At 42.6% G+C, this 23,900-nt stretch overlaps 1 protein-coding gene, 1 long non-coding RNA gene and 1 other non-coding gene across 6 annotated transcripts in view; 2 read left to right on the top strand and 1 right to left on the bottom strand.

Moving 5' to 3' along the window:
- DNAJC16 (DnaJ heat shock protein family (Hsp40) member C16) overlaps positions 1-23,900 on the top strand; it is a 39,681-nt gene that overhangs the window by 12,192 nt on the left and 3,589 nt on the right. For all 3 annotated transcript variants that reach the window (XM_069545960.1, XM_069545959.1, XM_069545962.1), the window contains 10 exons: positions 7,262-7,446; positions 9,623-9,727; positions 10,866-11,024; positions 17,247-17,377; positions 19,394-19,577; positions 20,982-21,164; positions 21,300-21,376; positions 22,383-22,463; positions 22,567-22,665; positions 23,440-23,610. In XM_069545960.1, coding sequence (XP_069402061.1) covers positions 7,262-7,446; positions 9,623-9,727; positions 10,866-11,024; positions 17,247-17,377; positions 19,394-19,577; positions 20,982-21,164; positions 21,300-21,376; positions 22,383-22,463; positions 22,567-22,665; positions 23,440-23,610 — 1,375 coding nt within the window. The remainder of the gene's footprint in view (positions 1-7,261; positions 7,447-9,622; positions 9,728-10,865; positions 11,025-17,246; positions 17,378-19,393; positions 19,578-20,981; positions 21,165-21,299; positions 21,377-22,382; positions 22,464-22,566; positions 22,666-23,439; positions 23,611-23,900) is intronic.
- LOC138416590 (uncharacterized) lies at positions 596-19,407 on the bottom strand. Of its 2 annotated transcripts, none has more exons than XR_011247756.1 (3): positions 19,245-19,407; positions 3,025-3,407; positions 596-1,274 (listed from the first exon to the last, which is right to left on the bottom strand). It is a non-coding gene; the product is annotated as an uncharacterized lncRNA (long non-coding RNA). The 2 variants fall into 2 exon arrangements; XR_011247758.1 differs by having other exon boundaries at positions 3,052-3,407; positions 19,245-19,405.
- On the top strand, positions 2,587-2,658 carry TRNAE-UUC (transfer RNA glutamic acid (anticodon UUC)). The gene has a single exon. It is a non-coding gene; the product is annotated as a tRNA-Glu (tRNA).

The raw sequence follows: 23,900 nt of genomic DNA, 5'->3' as shown, positions 1-23,900 counted from the left end.
AACCTGGGAGTCAGGTGGTAAGAAGCCTTCAAGTCCAGACCAAGGAAGCTGGCCTTTACTTTATAGTATGTAACAGAGCCCAGAATGGTCCTATCAGATCTGTGCTTTAGAAAGCTAACAGTTCAAGCTGCATGAAGTACAAACTAAAGAAGGTGAGAACAGAGGCAACAAGGTTACCAGTCCTGGCAAGGCAGCAACCATTGGCCTGAGCTTGGTCAGCAGGAACAGAGGGGGAACAGGTATCGGATATTTCGAGAGAAGGATCATAGGAGGACCTGGCACCTGGGGACCATTTGAATGTAAGAACTGAGGAAAAGAGAGGGGGTCAAAATGGACTCTGCATTCTCACTTGAGCTACTGGGTGGGCAGAGGATACAGGGAAGAATTGAATTGGGAGAAGTTGTTCTGAGTAATGATTGTGGTTTGGACTACCAAGTGTGATGACATGGCACTAAGAATATAATAACGTAAGCATAATAATAATAGTAATATAATAATCATAGTGAAAGATTGTTTCACAAAAAGACACCAGGATTCTTGGCCTCTGGAGGAGAATTCAATCCAGTGCCAGAGACGAGGCTTGATCGCTCAGAGCTTTGTGTAATAAAGTTTTATTAAAGTATAAAGGAGATAGAGAAAGCTTCTGGCATAGGCATCAGAAGCGGGCGGAAAGAGTACCCCCTTGCCAGTGTTGGCAATAGAATTATATACTCTCTAATTAGTTATTACAGTGAATCAAAAGAATGTCTGGAGGTTGTAAGGACCTTACTAGACCTACTCCCATAATTTACATTTTAAGATAATAGGATTAGCCAGAAAGTTTTTTTCCAGAGGCAGTCCTCAAGCAGGATACTTTATTGTTATATAATCCTAAGAAATGTAGAGGGACAAAAAAGTTTGTCCTTTCTTCCTCCTTGAGAATTCCAGACCCCTCTCCCCTTGGGGACCCCTAGACTTCTTATCAACCTGCCTAGGAAATGACTGTCCCAATAGCTTGTATTATTACCGTATGCCAAGCACTAATGTAAGTGTCAACTCATAAACAACTCTTTGAGGAGAGTGCCGTTGTCATCTCTCTTTTATAGCGACTCGGCTCATTTTGGTACGTCTTCCAAGGTCCCACAGTTGGTACGTGGCAGAGCTAGGATTCAAACCCAGGGAGACTGGCTCTGTAATCCATGCGGTGAACATGATGCTCTACTGCTTTTCAGGGTCCTTAAATCTGTGATGATTGAAGGTCTTGCCATCCTTTGGGATTGTTGTGCTCTATAATCCTAAATTAAAAATTAGAAAATTTTAAATCATGAAATTAAAAAACACTTGCTTCTTGAAAGGAAGGCTACAACAAACCTAGACAGCATATTAAAAAGCAGAGACATCACTTTGCCAACAAAGGTCCGTATAGTCAAAAGCTATAGTTTTTCCAGTAGTCATGTACGGATGTGAGAGTTGAAACATAAAGAAGGCTGAGCACCAAAGAATTGATGCTTTTGAATTGTGATACTGGAGAAGACTCCTGAGAGTCCCTTGGATAGCTTAGAGATCAAATGAGTCAGTTCTGAAAGAAATCAACCCTGAATATTCATTGAAGGCTTGATGGTAAAACTGAAGCTCCAATACTTTGGCCACCTGATGTGAAGAGCCAGCTCATTTGAAAAGACCCTAATGTGGGGAAAGATTGAAGGCAAAAGAAAAAGGGGGTGGCAGAGGATAAGATGGTTAGATAGCATCACTGACTCAATGGACATGAGTTTGAGCAAACGTCAGGAGATAGTGGAGGACAGTGTGCTGTAGTCCATGGGTCGCAAAGAGTCAGACATGACTTAGCAACTGAACAGCAAATAATCCTAATAAGTGGGACTCAAAATGACAAGGATGGAAGAAGATGGATTTGGATTCATAGAAGTAATGTTTAAGAGTATTTAATCTGTTCCCGCACTTCACCTCCCAGGTCCCCTAGAAAGCGGGTTTTGACTAAATGTATTAGATGGGTTTAGTTTTCCTTTTTGGAACATTCAGATTCGTTGCAGATTCCTAACACTCAAGTTCCACTTGGTTACAGTTGGATTATATTGAGATGAGATCTGACAATATCCATGGCCACTCCCTGTCCAAGCAAGGCAGTGTTATCCTTTAAGACAGTTACTGCAGAAAATGTTTCTATTCCGAGTTGACAGAAAAAGCAGACAGTCCTAAAGATTAATTGTGATCTAGGAAAGCCTGGACATTATCTCAAAATAACATAAAATGCCTGAATTGCAGTAAATGAAGGAAATGAAACAGTTCCACCCAGAGCAGAACTGTTGTAGCTATTTAGGTGGAATCTACAGTCGTGTCGTTTGGTAATAACTAGTGTGCAAAAGCAGACACGTTTATAGACAGCCATGCTGTGGAGGAAGGCCCAGAAATAGTAAGCTCTGCCCTTGACCTTGAGGATCTTACTCTTACTGGGAAGAGAAAACATACTCAGGAAATTCACAGCAGCCTCACACGTGCAAGTACAGAATAGTACGGTACTATAGGAGTAAGTAGAAAATGATAAGGAATTCATTCCATGTTCTCATTTAAGACATTTGTCTTAGGAATTCCCTGGTGATTCAGTGGTTAGGGCTTGGCACTTTCACTGCCAAGGCCCAGGTTCAATCCCTGGCCAGGGAACTAAAATCCTGCAAGCCACATGGCACAGCGAAAAAAGAAAAAAACTGTTTTCTTAATGGACCAAGTACTATATTACACTAATAAGTCTTTTTGTTTGCTTGTTTTGTTTTTTAGCATTTTACTTATTTTGCATTGTGCTAAATACTTTGGATTGTCTTTATTCCCAGAGTAACCCAATGAAAGAAAGACTATGACTATGCTTGTTTTACAAATGAGGAAAGTGAGGCTCAGGAAGGTTAAGGAACAAGTGAGGTCACACTGTTCATAACCCACACTGTTAAGGTATGGACCCAAAAGTCTAACCCCAGAGTTCACTCTTAACCACTGTGCTGCACTGCTCAGAAATAAGTAAAACCTAGTCCTTACCCCAGGAAGCGCACGTAAGAGACAGACCTGAATCACCGCGGCGTACACAGTGCCCCCTGGGAGGTGCCAGCAGTTACCAGGGTATCAAGGAGGTTGGTGTCTTGAAATCAGATAATTTCTCTCTTTCAAGGAGTTATTCCTAAAAATAGCCAAGTGTATGACAACTTCTTTTGTGTAGGAAAAGGTTCTGCTCAGATACTGGTAAAGTGTTTTATTTTCTCCTACTGAAACTCCATGTTCTTGATTTTTTGTTATTTCGCATCATTTTTCATCTTAGTAGTTTATTGACAGACTTCTATTTAGCCAGATTTGACAGTGTCGTGTTCTTCCAGTTGGCTCTGTACCATCCCTTTAGGCATATGGAAAAGTTGAAAGATGAATATCTGTATGCAAGAGAGAGGGAGATGAGAGAATTTCCCTTAAAGATAGGATACATATTTAAGATGGCATAATAAAAGCAAATATAATTTGATGCCTCAAAGTAGAGATCTTTAGTACTTTACGGAAAAAAACACTGTCTTACAAACTCAAAAAGAGGAGAGAGTATTTATATTTTAATTCCCCAGGATCTACAGATTAGCCAGAAACATCAATCCATAGAAAAACCAAATGGTTCTGAAAAAAAGTCGCATCCGCTTTGCCTTTCTTTTAAATTTGCAACTCAGATTTGTCTAGAGACTGGTGTGTCCTTGTCATCCAGCCAGGTTATGCTGACTCAAGATAAGAATAGATGAGCTGTACTTTTGTCGGCCCAGCTGAGCTTGCTTTATGAACCCAGAGCTTTGGAGTATAGAGAGTTTGAAGGCAAGAGGAGGAGTCATAAAAACCGTGTTGTGCACTGTGATTCAGAGATGCTAAGTCACCACCAGTCATCACAGTCATTTCCCAGCCTGAATCTCAGGGAGAAAACAGTGCTGCCGACTTTTCTGACTCTTCCTTCCCAGCTTGGATGGGGAGCAAGGGAAGGATTAGGGTCTGGACTTCAGAGAATTTTGGAATTCCTGTTATATTCTTAAATATCTTTTCAGGAGGAATAATGCCACAACTTTAACTATCAAATGTGTATCATTCTTTATTCTATTCTAATTTATGTGATAATTAATCTATAGGAAAGAAATAGCATTCTTCCAGAATTTAGAAATGGGATGATATTATTAAGAATCAAAGTGCTTTGTAGAAATGATCCAAAGAAATAGCCTTTATAGGCTGAGAAAGGCTACAATGAAGGTGATGTAGGTAATTCCAAGAACTCAGTGGTAATTTTAAGTAAGAGAGATGAAGCTGATCACTTGTATTCTGTTTTAACCAGAAAAAAGCTATATTGATGGGAGTATAGGAACGCTGTGGGGAAGATGACATAAAGAGTGAGAGTGTGGCATGGTTCATCCCACTCCATGTATGAGAGTTTTGTGGAGGTTATAATTCCACTCACATGAGAGACAGTCTGTAGATCAGACTTCACATGGTCTAGATGAAATAATACCTGATAATAATAGTTATAATTAATTAGGTACCTGCAATATCCCAGGCTCTGGGCTAGGTTCTTTTTTATATTGCCTTAACCAAAAAGTTTGTTTGGGTTTCTCATAACATCTGGTAGAAAAACCAAAGTGAACTGTTTGGCCAACCCAGTGTATCATTTAATCCTCACAACAGTTTATCTTCATTATTCAAATAAGGAAACTGAGGCTCAGAGACATTAAATGACTTGCCTAAGATTGCACACCTAATGGGTAGCAGAGCTGGGATTTGAGTCTGGTTCTGACTTTGAATACTTCATTCATGTACTTGTTTTTAGAAAATTGAATGACTACTAAGTGGCAGGAACTATTCCAGATACTAAGGATTATAAAGCAGTAAACAAAATGCCCCAAGCCCCTACATTCATAGAGCTTATATTCTAGTGAAGAGACACAAAGAAACAAAGAAAAGATACAGTCTGTCAGCTGGTTGGTAGAGTATGATTAAAAAAAAAAAAAAGGCTGGGCTCCAGGGAATGCCAGGGTGAGAGTCTTCAGTTTTAAATCAGGAAGCAGTAAGACTTCTCTGGTGGTCCAATGGTTAAAACTCCTTGCTTCCACTGCAGGGAACATGGATTTGATTCCTAGTTGGGAGACTAAGATCCCACATGCTTCACGATGCAGCCAAAAAAAAATTCCAGCAGAAGAGGAAGATCTCACTGAGCAGGCATCCTGCAGGGGATGAGCTTCAAGAATATCGGAGGGGAGAGCAGGGTAAACAGCAGTCTCAAAAGATCTCTTCAGTTTCCTTTGCTCTCCCAAGACCTGCATCTCCTGTCCTGATTGTGGGCCCACCAGCCACCGTTCTGATTACTGATTCTAGTCCCAAAGTCTGGTAGGGAGCCCCTCTGAATAGTTACTGGAAAGACATAGTCTCCAGAATCAGTGTAATATGGTGGCTTCTGGCCTATATAGCAGTCCCTGGTAAGGTCATTGGTGGTGAGTCCATCTCTAAGAATTTGATCCCTCCAGCATTCAGAACCTAGTGGTAGAACCTACTGGGAACAGGAAGGAACCAGGCTTTGTGGTCAGCTGCAGGTCAGCTTTGAACTAGGGTTCAAATTTTGGTCCTGCTTTACACTGTGATTCCAGGAAGGTTTCCTCAGCGTCTCCAAGTGCCAGCTTGCTCATCCATGAAGATGACAATACTTACCGCTCAGGGTTTGCTGGTGTGAACAGTGATAACTGTTTAAAGCTGTAGGCATGCTGCCTAACTTGGAAAGGGCTCAAGACATGCCAAGTAGGCTGAAGGGGATCCTGCATGTGGGGAGAGCAGTTTTCATCCTGGGAGCTGCTCGGCCTCATTGAGAAGGACTTGCAGTTGGTGAAGGAGTCAGCTACTCGGATGTCCAGAGTTGCGCCCTCCAGGCAGGAGGACCAGCCAGCGCTGAAGCCAAAGGCAGGAACCTGCCAGTGTGTTTCAAGAAGAGCAGGGATACTAGGGGCTGGAGTAAGGGATCATGAGGAGTGGGAGAGGAAGGGGGCCAATGGCCAAATCACAGAGGGTCTTGTCAGCCTTGGTGAAGACTGACTTTTATTCTGAGTGAAATGAGGAGTCTGTGCCAAATTTGGAAAGAGGAATGACATGATCTGTTGTTTATGTTTTAGAAGGGACCATCTGGCCACCACACTGAGGACAGAAAGTGTGGGGGGACAAGGAGAAACAAGACACCGTTGAGGATGTTATTACAGCAGCTTGGGAGAGAGAGAGAAAGATGACTGAGAGACAGGGTACAGTGCAAGTGGAGAAAAACAGTTGAATTCCCACTGTATTTTGAAGACAGAACCCACTGGGCTTGCTGACAGACTGGATGTGGGGTGTGAGAGATGAGAGGAGTCAAAGATGACCCTTAAGACAAAAGTCCTGAGTAACGGGAAGGAACCACCATCGATGGAAATGGTGAAAACCTGGGTGGATCAGGTTTGAGAAAGAAGATGAGGGGTTTGTTTTTGAAACTTAGAAGTCTGTTAGACATCCCAGGGAAAAAAGAATATTTAGTGGCTATTAACATTTAATGTATCTCCAATGTTTAGCAAAGGATCTAGCCCTCCAAATATACTGTTTGAATGAAAGACAAGGAAAGTTAGTCAAACACTAAGTGAAATAGGTATCAGATGATCCCATTTTATTTTATGTGTAGACAAACACGCATACACACTTATTTGTATAAGAAAAGATACAAACAGATACCAACATATTAACAGAAGTTATATGGGATAGGGCCTAATGATTTTTTCCTAATCTCTCTCTTTGAGAATCTGTATAACATCTCTATAAAATAAAAGGGAGACATGCTCTGAAGAGTGAGAAGACTGATTCTAGCTTATCAACAAACCCTAGGGTTTTTTCAATCATTGCCAAGTTGATGAGCCCTTGAATTGTTTACAGATGGTTTCCTTTATGAATAGGACCATTGTGGACAGGTTGTTCTTTTCTTTTGAAGTATTTCTTCTTGATCTACTCCCCAAATTAGAAACAACAGACTACAAGATAAAAAGATTTGTAGCTCTTCTTAAACATTGCCAGATGGCTTTGCAGAAAAATTGAACCAATTTAGAATTCCAACAGTGAAGGAATGCTAGACAGTCTGTCGAGAAAGATATCCCCTCCTACTAAGTCAGGATTTCAGTTTCACACCAGAAAATTACTTAGCAACACTTTTTCACCTGCCACGGGGGCATAAAAGGCCTTCATGAAGGTCTTTTGTGTTTTTCAGGCGTAGGAATTGGCGTGGTCCACGCTGGGTATGAGCGACGCCTGGCCCATCACCTGGGAGCACACAGCACACCCTCGATCCTAGGAATCATAAATGGGAAGATCTCCTTCTTCCACAACGCAGTTGTCAGTGAGAACCTGCGGCAGTTTGTAGAGAGTCTGCTTCCAGGGAACTTGGTGGAGAAAGTAAGTATGTGGCTTAGAAGTAGTTTAAGAGCACCTAGGATTGCTGGCTGCTCTGAACTCAATCCACGGTCATCCTCAGACCTGAGTTTCATTTTGAGCAGGACAAGACACATGTTAATTAATTGCTCAGACTAAATCATTTAAATGAAGTCTGCTAGAGGCTGAAAATTGAAATAGGTGAAGTAGAGAGACTGAAAGGATTATCCCTGTTACAACCACTGGGAAGACTGATGCTGTCATAGGAAGTCCCTTAGTCGTGTCCTACTCTTCGCGAACCCATGGGCTATACAGTCTGCCTGGCTCCTCCGTCCATGGGATCCCCAGGCAAGAATACTGGAGTGGATTGGCATTTCCTTCTCCTTGGGATCTTTCTGACCCAGGGATAGAACCCAGGTCTCCCGCATCGCAGGCAGACTCTTTACCGCCTGAGCCACCAGGAAAGCTTCCCTTCCCTTCCTGTCATAGGAACCTGAGCCTAAAGTGAGAGTGCGTCTTATTTTCTCAACAAAAAGTTAGATCACAGCATAGGATGAAGAGTTTCTTTCCAGCTACATGCATTTGTTCATTTGAAGATACTTTTCTTAAGAGAGTATTCAAATTAAGTTCTATTTGGTTATATATTTAAGGATCCTAGCTATGGAAAGCACTAGATTCCATGAAATCCGATGTCATTTTTGGAACTTTCAAAGCACGTATGATGCAACAGTATGAATAAATTTCACAAACAAAAGACTGAGCTGGAGAAACTAGGCACAAGGAGTTCACGCAAGCGGAACTGTGATTTTTATATTTAAGAAGCATTTTTCCCTCAGTTTCTTAGGTTAGAACAGGATTCTTATTTTGCTTTACTTGAAAATGATTCATATGTATACCTGTGGCTGATTCATGTTGATGTTTGGCAGAAAACAACAAAATTTTGTCTAGCAATTATCCTTCAATTAAAAAATAAATAAGTTTTTTTTTAAAAACTGATTTTTGATTTAATAATACCAAGAAGAGTTAAACACCCAGCTGTTTCCATCCTATTTCTATACAGTCTGTCCCACCAGGATCATTTCCCACAAAAGAAACATTTATTGGAGTTAGCTTGAAATTGTCAGAGTGCACTGTAGCCTCCTAAAACTGTGACAGGCTGTGTTGGTAGGTCCTCAGACCTTTCCAAATACCTGTTGTGTGTTGGGCACTATGCTAAGTACTGAGGATACTTCTCAAGAAGCTCCCAATCTAATGGGTGACTGTTTCCATCCTATATACAGAGTGTCCATCCTAGAGACTTGAGAAAGGCTTCCTGGCAGAAGTGACCCCTGTACTGAGTTTGCTGGGTGAGGAAAGTGAAGTAAGGAATGAGTTCCAGGCAGGCAGAGTCTGGAACATGAGATAGCCTGTTTTGTATGAAATAGTCATTAGTGAGTGGGAGAGGACAGGCTAAAGCAGTTAGTGGGGAAGGAGCAGGGGAATCTCACCATGAGAGTCTCCTTTAGAGAGGCTTGGCCTGCAGGTGATAGAGCCATTGAAAGAGGCTGAGCAGTGGAGTGAAATGATCAGATTGAAATTCTATATAGATCACTCTGGGAGCACAGTTGAAAGATAAATTTTGACCTATGATAAAAATTTTCTAGAAAGTAATTTACTCATGTTTTTGTTTTCTCAGGATTATTTTAAGGCATAAACAGGGAAGCACATAAGTATTGATTCAGACTAACACAACATTGGAAAGAAGTTATACTGTAATTTAAAAGTTTTTTTTTAAGTAGCAATTCAGATGGCAATGAATGAAATTATGTAATATATAGGTGGGGTGGGCCCACTTATTTTTACTTAAGTCATTTTGAAAGAGCAATTATTTCATTGTCTTAAAATAAACTAAAAAGTCATCTATAACTAAGCAAACCAGCTTCAAAAGCTCAATTTTTTTATGATATGGTCAGTAATAATTTCAGAAAGATTATGATTTCAGTCTGTATGAGTTGGATCACATGAAAATATGAAATCAATATTTATGTTAAAATTAATATTTAATTAATTTTAGTTAAATGAAGGCAAAAAGATTAGTTGCCTGCATTTTTTATTTTTTACAAAACAGTCTTTTACCCTTATTTGATTCTGTTTATCTCCTGACTGGATTATAATTGTTAAGAATTAAATGTTGCAACTGACATCCTCTTTTCAATTCAAGGTTACAAGCAAAAATTATGTCAGGTTCCTCTCTGGCTGGCAGCAAGAGAATAAACCACGTGTCCTCCTGTTTGACCAAATGCCCACTATACCACTGCTCTACAAGGTACTTTAGGTGTTTCCTCTTATTTCTGTGATTTTCCTTTTTATAAGTAATAGCTAACCCCATGAGAAATGTTTGAAGACCAGCAATTTGCCTTCAAGCACTGTACGTTGAGGGCCTAGCACTTTCCACACACACAATAGCATTTAATCTTCAGAAGAACCCAACAGTACAGATTGTGATCCCTATTTTATAGACCAGAATACTGAAGTTTATATGGTTGTGTAACCTGCCCACGGTCTCCCTGCAGTGGGTTGAATATCGACTCCTTTGAAGCCTGATTCCAAACCTGCTCTCTGAATGATACTCTGTACTGCACTTGCACGCCTCTGGTTATCACTGTGACGGGAGACAGGAGAGGAAAGTGCTTAATCAATGGCATGGTCACTGCCATCTTACGCCCTTGGGGTACAGGTTGTAGAGACATGGATGGACCTAGAGTCTGTCATACAGAGTGAAGTAAGTCAGAAAGAGAAAAACAAATATATAGCATATGTGTGGACTCTAGAAAAATGGTACAGATGAACCTAGTTCCAGGGCAGGAATAGAGATGCAGACATAGCGAATGGATGGGTGGGCATAGCGGGGGAAGGGGGGAGAGAGATGAATTGGGAGATTAGGTCTGAGATAAATACACCACCATGTATAAAATAGGTGGCTTGTGGGAACTTGCTATACAGCACAGGGAACTCAGCTTGATGCTCTGTGATGACCTAGAGGAGTGGGATTGGGGGTGGGGGAGGTGGAGGGACGTCAAAGAAGGAGAGGATGTATGTATGCGTATAGCTGATTCACCTTGTTGTACAGCTAACAACATTATGAAGCAGTTATACTCCAGTTTAAAAAAATAAACAGTAGTTGGGGCACAGGTAATTCCTCAAACCTCTCACCCCCAGTACAGATCTCAGTAAGATGAATATCTTGCTCTATCTGAAAAACAGAGTCAGTTGTTATTCAGCTTTGTTGGTGTGGTTTTGGCGCCTAAAGGACCTTAGAATTCCTACAAGAGTACAAGGGCGTTGCAGCCTGAGTGGGCCCACGTGAGCTGCATTCGTCTCCACCCACGGGTGAGGACGGGTCACACTTGATCTAGATGCGGTGCCGCCAAGTTCATTCCTTCTTCTCTGTCACTCCCTAACAGTTGACTGCTTTCGCACACAAAGATTACTTGTCATTTGGATATGTGTATGTCGGTTTGAGAGGGGCAGAAGAGATGACAAGGCAATACAGCGTCAATGTCTATACCCCCACCATCCTGATCTTTAAAGAACACATCCACAAGCCTGCAGATGTTATCCAGGTACGTGGGTGTCGCCGTGTTTCAAGATGGCCCTCCCATTTTCTCTCAAGGTGTCATACACAAATAGCAAAATGGAGCAGAGTAGGAGAGGAGAAGAAACTAGTTTTAATCTCTTCCTTCAGGGACTTCCCTGGCAGTCCAGTGGTTAAGACTCTGAGTTTCTGCTGCAGGGGGCACAGGTCTGACGCCTAGTCAGGGAACTAAGATCCCACATGCCTTGTGGTGCAGCCTAAATAAATAAAGCTTTCAAAAATCTCAGACCTGTCTGTTGTATGTCAGACAGTATACTAAATACTGAGGATACTTCTCCAGCAGCTCTCAATCTAATGGGTGACTGTTTCCTTCACAGAAGGGAATTCTTAAAGTCATAGAGTTTAAAAATGAGTGTTTTAAAATATTTGATCTGGTACTATTCTGCTTACAAAGGTAATCTTTTGACGGAAAGTAGAATGGCAGTGGCCAGAAGCTGGAGGAAGAAGAAATAGGGACTTAGTGTGTCAAGGGCATGATTTCACTTTGGGAAGGCGAAAAAGTTCTGGAGATGGCTGGCAGATGATGGTTGCAGAGCAGCGTGAATGGTTAATGCCACAGAATCATACACTTGAAAATGGTTAAAATGGTAATTTTATGTACTCTGTAACCACAAAAACAGAACAATAAATAATAGTCATCTTTGACCTCTAAAAAGCTCCTATTTGAAAAAATCAATAATCTTATTCTAAAACAAGTTATAAAAATAATTTTAAGGCTTCAGTATAGAACAGTAATTAAAAGGAATAAGAAAAAAATATTCTTTCATTTCATCCCATTAATCCCTTGGAAGTTTTTAGTTTTATAATTTAATATTCAAAAGTGGGTAGGTGTTGAATTGTGAAGAGAGCTTTTAAAAAGACTTTCATTGTACTGTGATCTTGCAGGTGAGTAAAAGTTATTTGATCTTGCTCCAAAATATATACATTAAAATCACTGAGAAAAAAATGTATACACTAACTCAAAGAACATACAGTGAATATTTATCTGATCTTAAGATAGGAAAGGGCTAAAAGTATTGGGAAAAATCTTTTTGGAAAAATCTTAATAACTTGAGTATAAGCTTTACATTTTTATAGAAAGACTTAAATTTTTTGATTAAACAATAAGGGAAGTATTTACAACCAATATAAAAGGAATTGTTATCTTTCATTTCTAATGAGCTTCTTCTAATCAAAGAAATCAACCCCAAACTTCTTGAGAATAACCACTTAATGAGTACAGAGTTTTCTTTTGGGATGATGAAAATATTTGCAACTAGATAGAGGCGAGGGTTACACAATACTCTGAATGTACTAAAATGCCACTGAGTTATACACTAAAGTGGTTAATTTCATGTCATGTTACTCTTATCCCAGTTTAAATTTTCCCCCCAAAATGGGTGAAGCAGATGAACAAATCCTGAGAAACGATTCAACTTACTAATAAACACTTTGTTTTGTTTTTTTAAGTATTTATTTATTTATTCAGTTGTGGTGGGTCTTCATTGCAGCATGCAGGATCTTTAGTTGCAACTTTAGTGTGGGATCTAGATTCCCTGACCAGGGATCAAACCCAGGCCCATCTGCCTTCAGAATGTGGAATCTCAGCCACTGGATCACCAAGGAGATCTCAATAAACACTTTAAAAAAGTAAATCTCACTAATAACCAGAGAAAAGCAGTTTACATTTCCTTCTCTCATCAAATTGTTAACGATTTTTAAAGTAAAAATATGCAATAGAGTTGAAGGTACAGAGAAACTGGCACTTCTCTTCCTTGCCTTGCTGGAAGAAGCTTCAGAAATTCTCAGGGAAAAAAAAAGAAGTTTTCAGAAAAGTGTTTGGGTGATAAAATATCAACTGCCTAGCAAAACAGCACTCCTGAGTACCTGCTGTGTGCCAAACACTGCTCTGTGTGCTGAGGGTACAGCCCTGAACAAATCAGCAGAATTCCCTGTCCTGGGTGCTAGTGGGGACAACACTCATTATGACACACTCTCTCATGGTATATTATATAGTGATGTGTGCTAAAGAGAAAAATAAAACGGGAGTGGAATTCAGGGTATTAGGGGAAAGGGCTCACATTTTTAAGGTGGACCAGCCAAGAAGGGCCTCATTAAGGTGACACTTGAGTAAAGAATTGAGGGAGATGAGATTACCTTTTAGGACTCTATCCTAAAGGAATAGGAACTCAGCAAAGAATTACATACAGAGATGTTAAATATCATTCATAATACCAAAAATGAGGGGGAAATATAAACATCCAACGGTAGGGTAATTATTGATACCTCTCAGATGTGCATGCTCAGTCATTCAGTTGTGTCCGACTCTGCAACCCCATGGGCTGTAGCCTGCCAGCCTCCTCTTCCTGTAGATTTTTCCAGGAAAAAATACTGTAGTGGGTTGCCATGTCCTTCTCCAGGGATCTTCTTGACCCAGGTATTGAACCCCAGTCTCCTGCTGTTCTGCATTGACAAGCAGATTCTTTACCACTAAGCCGCTTGGGAAGCCCCACATCCCCAGTGGGGACTATTATATAGCCATTTAAAATGGCAGCTTGCTTGGACTTCTTTGGTAGTCCAGTGGTTAAGAATTCGTCTTGTAATGCAAAGGTCACTGGTTCGATCCCTGCTCAGAAAACTTAAGATCCCACATGCCGCAGAGCAACTAAACCTATGTACTCAGGAGCCATTGAGACACAACTAGAGTCCATGCACCCCAACAAAAAATCCTGTTTGAGGCAACCAAGATCTGATGCAGCCGAAATAAATGAATAAATAAAAAAATTTTAAATAAAAGTTAAGTGAGTGAGTGAAGTCGCTGTCATGTCCGACTCTTTGCGACCCCATGGACTGTAGCCTACCAGGCTCCTCTGTCCATGGAATTTTCCAGGCAATAGTACTGGAGTGGATTGCCATTTCCTTCTCCAGGGGATCTTCCCAACCCAGGGATTGAACCCGGGTCTCCCGCATTGTAGACAGATGGCAATTTGAGAATAATTAATGATGGGGATAATTTTCATAACATGATGCAAGCAGGATGCAAAATTGTATATGCTGTTTATAATACACTGCTCTCAGTTTGTAAAGTGAATATTATTTCAATATTTGGGTTTCCAGAAATCCCTATAATGAACACGTACTTTTTAATGTTACTTTTAAAAAATCAACAAGAGCTCTTTGGTACTTTCTCTTATAAGAGGCTTGACTGAAAAGAAAGAGATATTCTATAAAAATCCCTTATTTCATTCATTCAATACATTTATTGCCTGCTTGCTGAGTACTAAATACAGAACAACTCTGACATCCAGAGTTAGTCTTTGTCCTGAGTCTTTATCATACTCAGAGTCAGGCAGGAGAAAGACCTAAAGGCAGTTTTCATCCACTGTAGTAGGTATCTGCCTTAGATGCAGGGTGCACTCTGGGTGCCGTGTGAAGGAGGAAGGTTGCCTGAGAGTATGAGACTAAGGTAAGGAGCCAGACAGGGAAAGTGGATAGTAAGGGAAAGAGAGCAGGCTTAAAAAGAAGACAATGAGTTCAGTTGTAGACATAAGAATTAGAACTGCCTGGGAGCTCCTTGGCAGTCCAGTGGCTAAGACTTTGCTCTCCCAGTGCAGGGCACCAAGGTCTGATCCCTGATCTGGGAACTAGTTCCCACATGCCAAAAGTAAAGATCCCGCATGCTGCAACAAAGATAGAAGATCCCACATGCCACAGCTAAGACCCAGTGCAGCCAAATAAATAGATAAATATTGTTAAAAAGGAAAGAAAGAACTGCCTTTAGGAAATCTAAGGGGACGTGTGCCTCCTTAGATTTCCTAAGGAGGCAGGGATCTAGATCTGAGGAAAGGCAGAAGGTGATCTCCCAGGCATCGTATGTCATGTAAGGAGAGGAGGGAGCCAAGGATGAAACTCTGGACAACAACCAGCAAATAAAAAAGAGGGGGTGCCTGATGGCAGCCAAGCAGGAGCCAAGAGAGGGAGTCAGGAAGCAAGCAAACAGCAGTTGTGGAAGAGAGGAAGGAAGGTCATCTCAATCCAAGATTAATCTATAAGATTTCCTAAATTGCTTTCCAGTAATAGCATGTACCCTTGAGAATTGTTATCTACTTATTCCCTGGGGAAAATTATAAATCAGATACATTAATAAAATTACCAGAACAGTGGATGCTTTACCAGTTTGCTCTTTTATTTTCAATAATCTTACTTATTTTCATTTATGCATTTTTGGCTGCTGCGCTGTGTCTTCACTGTGGTGGCTTCTTTTGTTGCAGAGCACAGGTTCTAGAGCACACAGGCTTCATTGCTTATGGTGTGGGGACCCAGTTACCCACGGCATGTAGAATCTTCCCACATCAGGAATTGAACCCATGTCCCCTGCATTGGCAGGTGGATTCCTAACTGCTGGACCACTGGAAAGTCCCCAGTTTGCTCTTTATGAATATAAAAATGCACTCTTAACATAAACCGAGTCCTTGCAATGGCGAGAGGCTTAGTGTAACACTGCAAGCACCAGTGGCTTCTCCTGGCTGTAGATGATTTGGTTTTATTTGCTGTATCATGTTTGGCCACATGAGAATGGGTTTATTCATGCTTCTGTTGATGGACATGTGAATATTTGCATCATGAAATGAGATGGGACGTGTCCTCCCTTCTTCCCTTCTCAGAAAGACTTTACAGAAGATTAGATTGTCTTCCTTGAAAGTCTGGTTAAAACCACCTACAAAGCCATCTCAGCCTGAATTTGTGTTTAAAGAAATATTTTTGACTATTGACTCATCTTCTTTAATGGTTATAGAACTATTTTCTCTTTCTTTCAAGTATTGTTTTATTTTTCCTAGAGATTTTTCTGTTTCACCTAAATTTTCAAATGTAAATATATATATAATATATTTGTGTACACTGTTTTTTTAGTTTCGGCAACATAGGTAGTGATTCCTCCACATCATCCTTGGTAATGGTTACCTGTGCTTTCTCTCTTTATTTTCATGACTGGTTTTACCAGAGGTGTGTCAATTTTATTAGCTCCAAAAAACGAACGTTGGTTTGTTCTTATATTTTTATTTTGCTTTATTCATTTCTATTTTCCTCTTTATTATTTCCTTCTTTCTACTTTTGTATTTTTTTGTAACTTCATGATAGGGATATCTAGTTCATTAATTTCTTCGCTGTTATATTCATTTTTTAATATTTATTTGTTTTATTGTTTGGTCTTCATTGCGGCAGGTGGAGTTTTTCGCTGTGGTGCCCAGACTCAGAGCACATTGGCCCTGTAGTTTGCAGCACATGGCTCAGTTGATGGGCCCCAAGGGCTTAGTTGCCCCACAGCATGTGCTATCTTAGTGCCCCAACCAGGGGTCAAACCCATGTCCCCTGTATTGGGAGGCAGGTTCTTAACTACTAGACCACCAGGGAGGCCCCTGTTGTCCCCTGGAGTAGGAAATGGCAACCCACTCCACTATTCTTGCCTGGAAAATTCCACTGAACAGAGGAGCCAGATGGGCTACTACAGTCCATCGAGCTGCAAAGAATTGAACAGGAGTGAGCAACTGAGCACACACACCCTCCAAATACTACTTTATCTGCATCCCAAAGTTTTGATAAATAATATTTTCACTGATCACTCCAAATTCAAAACATTTTCTTTCATCTGATATGCTCTCTTCTCAGATCAATAAGTTACTCAGAGTTTCTTAATTTCTAAGCATAAAGCAATTTTCTGGTTCATATCTTACGTTGATGTCTTGATTAATTGTGGTCAGAGAACCTGCTATATATAATTTCAGCTCTTTGAAATATATGAAAATTAATAATAATAAAGTGGTCATCATACGGTTTTGTAGTCCATCTTTTATACTCAATAACATTGCTACTTTGAAGTTTATTTTTAATTACTCAGTTTACTATAAATCTCGAATGGAAGTAAATTTGCCTAAAAATTCAAAATTGTTGACTTTTTCAATCTGCCAGCATAAAGCAGTCTACAGAAGTTCCCCGAGCACTTGATTTTCCCTTTGACCTGAAATAGTTGCATCATTGCTTTCAGCCCCACATTGTTGGGAAAATACCACATGTTTATTTGTTCAAACAGGTCTGACTTTCTTGGTTTTATTGCTTTAGCCAGGCTCGGCCATATTTTTATTAAACTGTAAGTCAAGCCCATTCTCAGTGAGAAAACTGAGTAAGAATCAACTGTCTCTTGGTTTTTCTCCAGGCCCGAGGTATGAAGAGACAGGTCATTGATGACTTTATCACCCAAAACAAGTATCTGTTGGCAGCCAGGCTCACCAGCCAGAAGTTGTTCCATGAACTCTGCCCTGTGAAACGGTCTCACCGACAGAGGAAGTAAGGACTGAAGGCCTTGCCCCTGCTCATCATGTCACATGTTACTGAAAGGCAGTTAAACATTGACCCCGGGACAGTCAGAATCTATGCTTCACGTTGCAAATAGATGAACATAGATGAACAGCTGTGATAGTAGAGGGGTATGTCAGTCCAGGGCACCTTAGGACCAAATGATTGGCTGTGCCAGAGAAGATTCCCCTGACAGCTGAGCCCTGAAGCGTGAGTAGGTTCTGCCACGTGTCAGGGAGAGCCTGTGAAGCTCGGTGAAACAGTGTGAAGTGGGAGAACGCTGCTGTTGCTACCAGAGTGTCCCACACAGGGCAGACCTCTGCAGATCTAGGAGAGGAGCCAGGTAAGGGTAGGGCAGTGAGGGTGCTGAGGAAATGGTAAAATAATTAGCTGGGCATGGCATGGCTGAGGCATCGTCATTCATACAGAAAATCTGAAAAGTCTGGAAAGACAGGGAAAACACTTCAGATTAAGGAGCTGGTGCCTTTAAATTGGGGAAGGAAATGTCAACCCACTCCACTGTTCTTGCCTGGAGAATCCCAGGGACGGGGGAGCCTGGTGGGCCGCCATCTATGGGGTCGCACAGAGTTGGACACAACTGAAGCGACGTAGCAGTGGCAGCAGCAGCCTTTAAATTTAGGGCTGTTTCATCTGTGAAAGGTGTCTGGATATGAAAGGAAACCATTTTGATCACATTATTTGAAAATACAACTAAAATACTGTTACATTCCCTATATTTCCAGACTTTTCAGATTCCTGTATAGACTAAGATTTAATTAAATATAAGGAAGATGATCCTGGACTTTGAGGATTCTTATTTATACAGCCTTCAAAAAATATCCCAGTCCACACACTCCTCCCCTTTGCTTCCGCCGCCACCCTAGCCAGGCCAGTGTCACCTCTTGCCTGCAACCCTCCTCTGCCTCCACTCCACTCTCACACCCTCGGTGAGTTCTCTGCAGCAGCCAGTGATCGTCCTCCTCACACTGTGAATTGGAGCGAGTCCCCCTCCGTCTCTGGGTCTTTGCACTTGCAATGCTCTCAGCCTGGAGCTCTCTGACCTCCCTCCCTCTTGTGGTACCTCATTCAGGTCTCTGCTCCAGCGTCACCTTCCCAGATGACATTTCCCTGGCCAGCCTGTCTGATGGAGCGTGACTCCCAACCCACCCTGCACTCTTTGCCCTTCACTTTTTTTTTTCACTTTTTTTTTCCCCCTAACACTTACCACTACTTGTCATGATCTACCTGCCTATCTATCTATCTGTTTTTTTGTCTGTCCTCCCCACTGGAATATAAGTTCCACAAGGGCAAGAACGGGGCTTCCCAGGTGGCTCAGTAGTGAAGAATTCGCCTGCCAAAGCAGGAGACACTGTTTGATCCCTTGATCAGAAAGATCCCCTGGAGGAAGAAATGGCAACCCACTCCAGTAATCTTGCCTGGGAAATCCCATGGACAGAGGAGCCTGGTGGGCTGCAGTCCATGGAATCGCAGAGTCAGACATAACTGAGTGACTGAACATAAGGGCAAGAACATTGTTTGTCTTACCGGCATCATCTAGTAAGTGCTCAGTAGTATCTTGGAGAAAGAATGCCTGATTTGAATGATTAGATGAATTTGCCATTGGAACCACAGCATAGGAAGCCCTTCAGAATGAGGCCCAGTGGCCCTGGCCTGAGATAGGGTTAACCAGCCCTGCCTGAAGTGGAAGAATTAGAACAGGTGCCTGCTGCAAGGCCCTTCTGCATCGGCGGTTCAGTGACTTGCCTTCAAGGGCATTTCCAAATGTTGTGAAGTTTGATGTGGGGAGAGCGTCAGCAGTTTAGAAAGAAGCAGGTCCTTAATGCCTTGAACATCTTACCTCATTGGTGACCCTCATGCAGCTTTGGTTTCTAAAACGTGCTGGTGCTCTCTGTGAATGACTTCTCCTCTCCTTCACCTTCACTTGCCATTCAGGCACTCATGGCCTCGGGCTTTAGTTACTTAGTCTTATCTTTTGTTGACATGCAGGTACTGTGTGGTTTTACTGACGGTTGAGGCTACCAAGTTGAGCAAACCCTTCGAGGCGTTCCTGTCCTTTGCCCTGGCAAACACACAGGACACCGTGAGGTTTGTGCATGTCTACAGCAATCGGCAGCAGGAATTTGCCAGCACCTTACTGCCAGACAGTGACACGTTTCAAGGAAAATCAGCGGTGAGTCGTGGGTTCCCTCCTGGTCCCAAGCCCTTCACAAGCATGTGGCACTTAATTCCATGTTCGCCTTCCTTAAGAGTTTTGAATATATTCTGGGAAGTCCAGAAATCTCTGAAGCCTGTTTTGTTTATTTATTCCTGAGTGCTTGGAAACCATTTGACCTGTTTTTTGGCCCTGGCCTGTGGCATGTGGGATCTTAGTTCCCCAGCCAGGGATCAAACTTGTGCCCACTGCATTGGAAACACAGAGTCTTAGCCACTGGACCCCCAGGGGAGTCGGGAAGTCCATGAAAGCATTGTTAAACTAGTCTTTTACCCTGCTGATTTCACCTCCTAACTTTTCAACCTTGGACCTTCACAAAAGGCATCTTTCCTCTGGGTAAAGATTAAAGAGCATCCCCAGTCCCTCTCACCTGTCTTTCCCCTGTGCAGGTCAAGTCTTACAGTATCTAGTTTGTAGAATCTCCCTTAGGCAACCATTAATATGCTTTTCAGTGTCTCCCTCCTGTACTTCTGCCTCCTTTATCTCATCCTAATTGACCTTACCCTTCCTTTCCTCCTTTGTCTCCACTCTCCACAGAAGCATGAAATTCTTTGTCATTTTCATCATCTTGGTAATCATGGGAAGTGAAAGTCCCTCAGTCATGTCTGACTCTTTGTGACCCCATGGGCTATACAGTCCATGGTATTCTCTAGGCCAGAATACTATAGTGGGTAGCCTTTCCCTTCTGCAGGGGATATTCCCAAACCAGGGCTTGAACCCAGGTCACCCACATTGCAGGCAGATTCTTTACCAACTGAACCACAAGGGAAGCCCAAGGATACTAGAGTGGGTAGCCTATCCCTTCGCCAGCGGATCTTCCCGACCCAGGAATCGAACCGGGTTCTCCTGCATTGCAGGCAGATTCTTTACCAACTGAACTGATTTTCATGGGGAAATCTCTGAAAAAAACAAAGGTTTGCTTTATTATAACATTAAGTCAGGGACTTCACTAGTGGTCCACTGACTAAGACTCTGTGCTCCTGAGCCAGTGCAGTGAGGCAGGTTTGATCCCTGGTCAGGGAACTGGATCCCACAAGCCACAACTAAGGGTTCGCATGCTGCAACTAAGACCCAGCAGAGCCAAATAAATAAACGTTAAAAAAAAAAATTAGAAGTTACAGAACAAAATCTATTGAGAAGAAAGAGCTTTAACTTTTAACAAAGTTAACTTTGAAAAGTCACCATAAAACTAATTTCTTTTGTCAGAAAAGTGGAACTCTCTTGCAGATATGGTATACTCATTCGTATCTGTGCTTGAGCTTCACTAGATCCTTTTTTCCATCGTCTCTGGAAAAAAAAAACCAACAGTAATTTCCCATTCTCTTGAAAATTCTAATGGTTTTTCGCCTCTTTTTCTCCCAGGTGTCTATCTTAGAAAGGCGTAACACGGCAGGGCGGGTGGTATATAAAACCCTGGAGGATCCCTGGACCGGGAGTGAGAGTGATAAATTCATCCTTTTGGGTTATCTGGACCAACTGCGGAAAGACCCAGCTCTTCTGTCGTCGGAAGCTGTGCTCCCCGACTTGACTGATGAACTTGCCCCTGTAAGCACACGGCCCAGGCGAGTGGGCGCTGGGGAGGGCTCCCGAGCTCCCAGAGCTGCAGTTCCCTGTCGGGGATAGGGGCCTTCTCCCTCCGGGGCTCAGGGTCCAGTCCTGACCCCTTTTCTCCTTCCACAGATCTTTCTTCTTCGGTGGCTCTACTCTGCTTCTGACTACATCTCAGACTCCTGGGACAGCGTATTTCACAACAACTGGTAGGAATATTGCCAGATTGAATTTCTGCTCTCGCTATTACTTACCAGGACTGCTGTTTTTCATTTGAAAAAAGGTCCACTCTTCTTTGATTTCAGTGTAGACTCCATCTGGGCAGGTGGAAGAGTGTTTCCATGTTTTCAACGAATATTCCCCTTCCTCTGTCTTTCAGTAACTTACCTTTTGTAATATTTGCTGTTTGACCCTTTCCCATAGGTTAGGAAAGAAAGGATCACCCCAGCTTCCCTTCCAGATAGCAGAGCCTGGGACCACACTCCTCACCAGAACACCTTGGTGCCCAGCACAGGGCTGACACACATGTAGTCAAGTGAATCGAGACACAAACGAACCAGTGAATTAATCAGAGAGGGCAAGGGCACTCCCACCACCCCCTCCCCAATGAAACCATGGGCTCCTGAGGACAGACCACGTCCCACTCATGTCTGTGCTTCCTGGCCACCAGCCCAGCTCCCGAAAAACAGCAGGCCTTTGATGGGTATCTGCAGGTGAATAAAATTTCAGAACACCTAGAGGAGCTCTTAGAGAAGTCAACTTTCTTCTCCCTACTGTACCCCTCTGGGCCACATCTGAATTAGTCTGACCAAAAAAAAAAAAAACCATGAAAATAAAAGAAGTCATCCCACAGACTTTCTGGTCAACTCATATTACCCTTGATGTCAGAATGTTCCTCCATGTTCACAGCTTAAATCCTTTGTTACCCGTCTTGTCATTTCCTTCTGCAGAATCCGTTCAGCACAGCCACAAAGTCAAACTTTTTAAATAGGTGATCTGTGAATTAGAACACTGAGAAAAATAATCTCTACTTTCACCACTACCGCAAAAAAATCCTCTATTTGTATGAAATTGGAAAATGGTTATTGATGTGAAAGCTTTTTGGTTTGGGGTCATGTAGCAGTTTTTTGAGCCAGAGAGGAGAAACCTGAAACCATTAACTGACGCGTCACAGCGGCCCGTAGCGCTGACCAGAGCTTGTGAACTTCATTTCAGGCGGGAAATGATGCCCCTTCTGTCCCTGGTTTTCTCTGCCCTCTTCATCCTCTTTGGCACTGTCATCGTTCAAGCTTTCAGGTAAGGACCCCCCCCCCCCCCCACCGTGCTCCTCAGTGCTGCATCTGAATGGTGAGGCCTACGCTTCCTTGGCTGTTTTTCTGTAAAATCTCTTTTTCTTCAGTGACTCAAATGAGGAGCGAGAGTCCAGCCCTCCAGATAAAGAGGAAGCCCGTGAGAAGACAGGGAAGACGGAGCCAAGCTTCACCAAGGAGCCCAGCAGGTTGTTCTCACCAGATGCCAGCCCCTCCTCCTCAGCAGCAGCTCCACAGACCGCAGAGGCTGATAAAGCAGGAGCCGAGTGTCTAGCACAGCTAAGAACTCTGGCTCCGCTCCTTGTGTGTGATGTGGATTTAGGGAAGAGTCCCTGCTAATGACAGCTTCCTAGGTGGCTCAGTGGTAGATAATCCACCTGTCAGTGCAGGAGACTCGGACTTGATCCCTGGGTCAGGAAGATCCTCTGGAGGGGGAAATGGCAGCCCACTCCAGTATGCTTGCCTGGGAAATCTCATGGACAGAGGAGCCTGGCAGGCTACAGTCCTTAGGGTCACAAAGAGTTGAACACAACTGAGCACATACACGCTGCTGATGAGCGTTGACTAAGACCGTAGAGGTATCTAGATACACGTCTAGTTATCTTCTCCTAGGTACCCTCAGTTTCTCAATCTTGGGTTTAATAATGAAGGCAGGAAGCAAAGAAGCATGTCAGGCAGATGCTACATGAGCCAGGAGCAGAGATAAATAGCTGTGTTGACAGCCTTCATCCTGTATTAAAGCCACTTCTACACCAACTGCGTGGTAATACCTGGAAGGCTATTTGTAGGCTGGGATAGCCAGATCGGGGTCAGTCCCGCCCTGCCCCTGTATATAGGCTCAAGGATAGTTAATAATGTACCTAGTCTGGCTAGAACATAGCAATTTCTTCCACTTATTCCTTTTAAAAATAATGGCATTCCCCTGTCCTCTAAGATCTTAATTCCTCAATATTTCTCCACAGCAAGATTCCTAAAAAAGGTTTTGTGGAGGTAACAGAACTCACAGATTTAACATACACCAGTAACTTGGTACGCCTGAGGCCAGGCCACATGAACGTGGTTCTCATCCTGTCCAATTCCACCAAGACCAGCCTGCTGCAGAAATTTGCTCTGGAGGTCTACTCATTCACTGGGTGAGTTCCTGTGTGTACCGGAGAGGGGGCAGGATGGAATGTGTGGAAGGAGGAGGGACAACCAGGCACACTTGGGTGAGCCGGGGGCAGGGAGGGGGTGGAGGTGGCTGGAGAGGCTTTATCCAGGCAGCATGGTGTTGGTTGTTACCTGTCCAGCCCCAGGATCCATCCAAGCCATCCTGCAGGGACCTTTCTTCCCCTTGACTGTCAGTTCTGGACAGAAGAGCTTGAACTCAGTCTCCCCTGAGCCCTTTCAGGAAACTGTTCTCTGGCTCCTGTGTTTTCCTGAA

Source organism: Ovis canadensis, chromosome 12, assembly GCF_042477335.2.
Source record: "Ovis canadensis isolate MfBH-ARS-UI-01 breed Bighorn chromosome 12, ARS-UI_OviCan_v2, whole genome shotgun sequence".
Lineage (NCBI taxonomy): Eukaryota > Metazoa > Chordata > Mammalia > Artiodactyla > Bovidae > Ovis > Ovis canadensis.
Note: the sequence above shows the minus strand (reverse complement) of the source record. Positions and strands in the feature narration are given on the sequence as shown.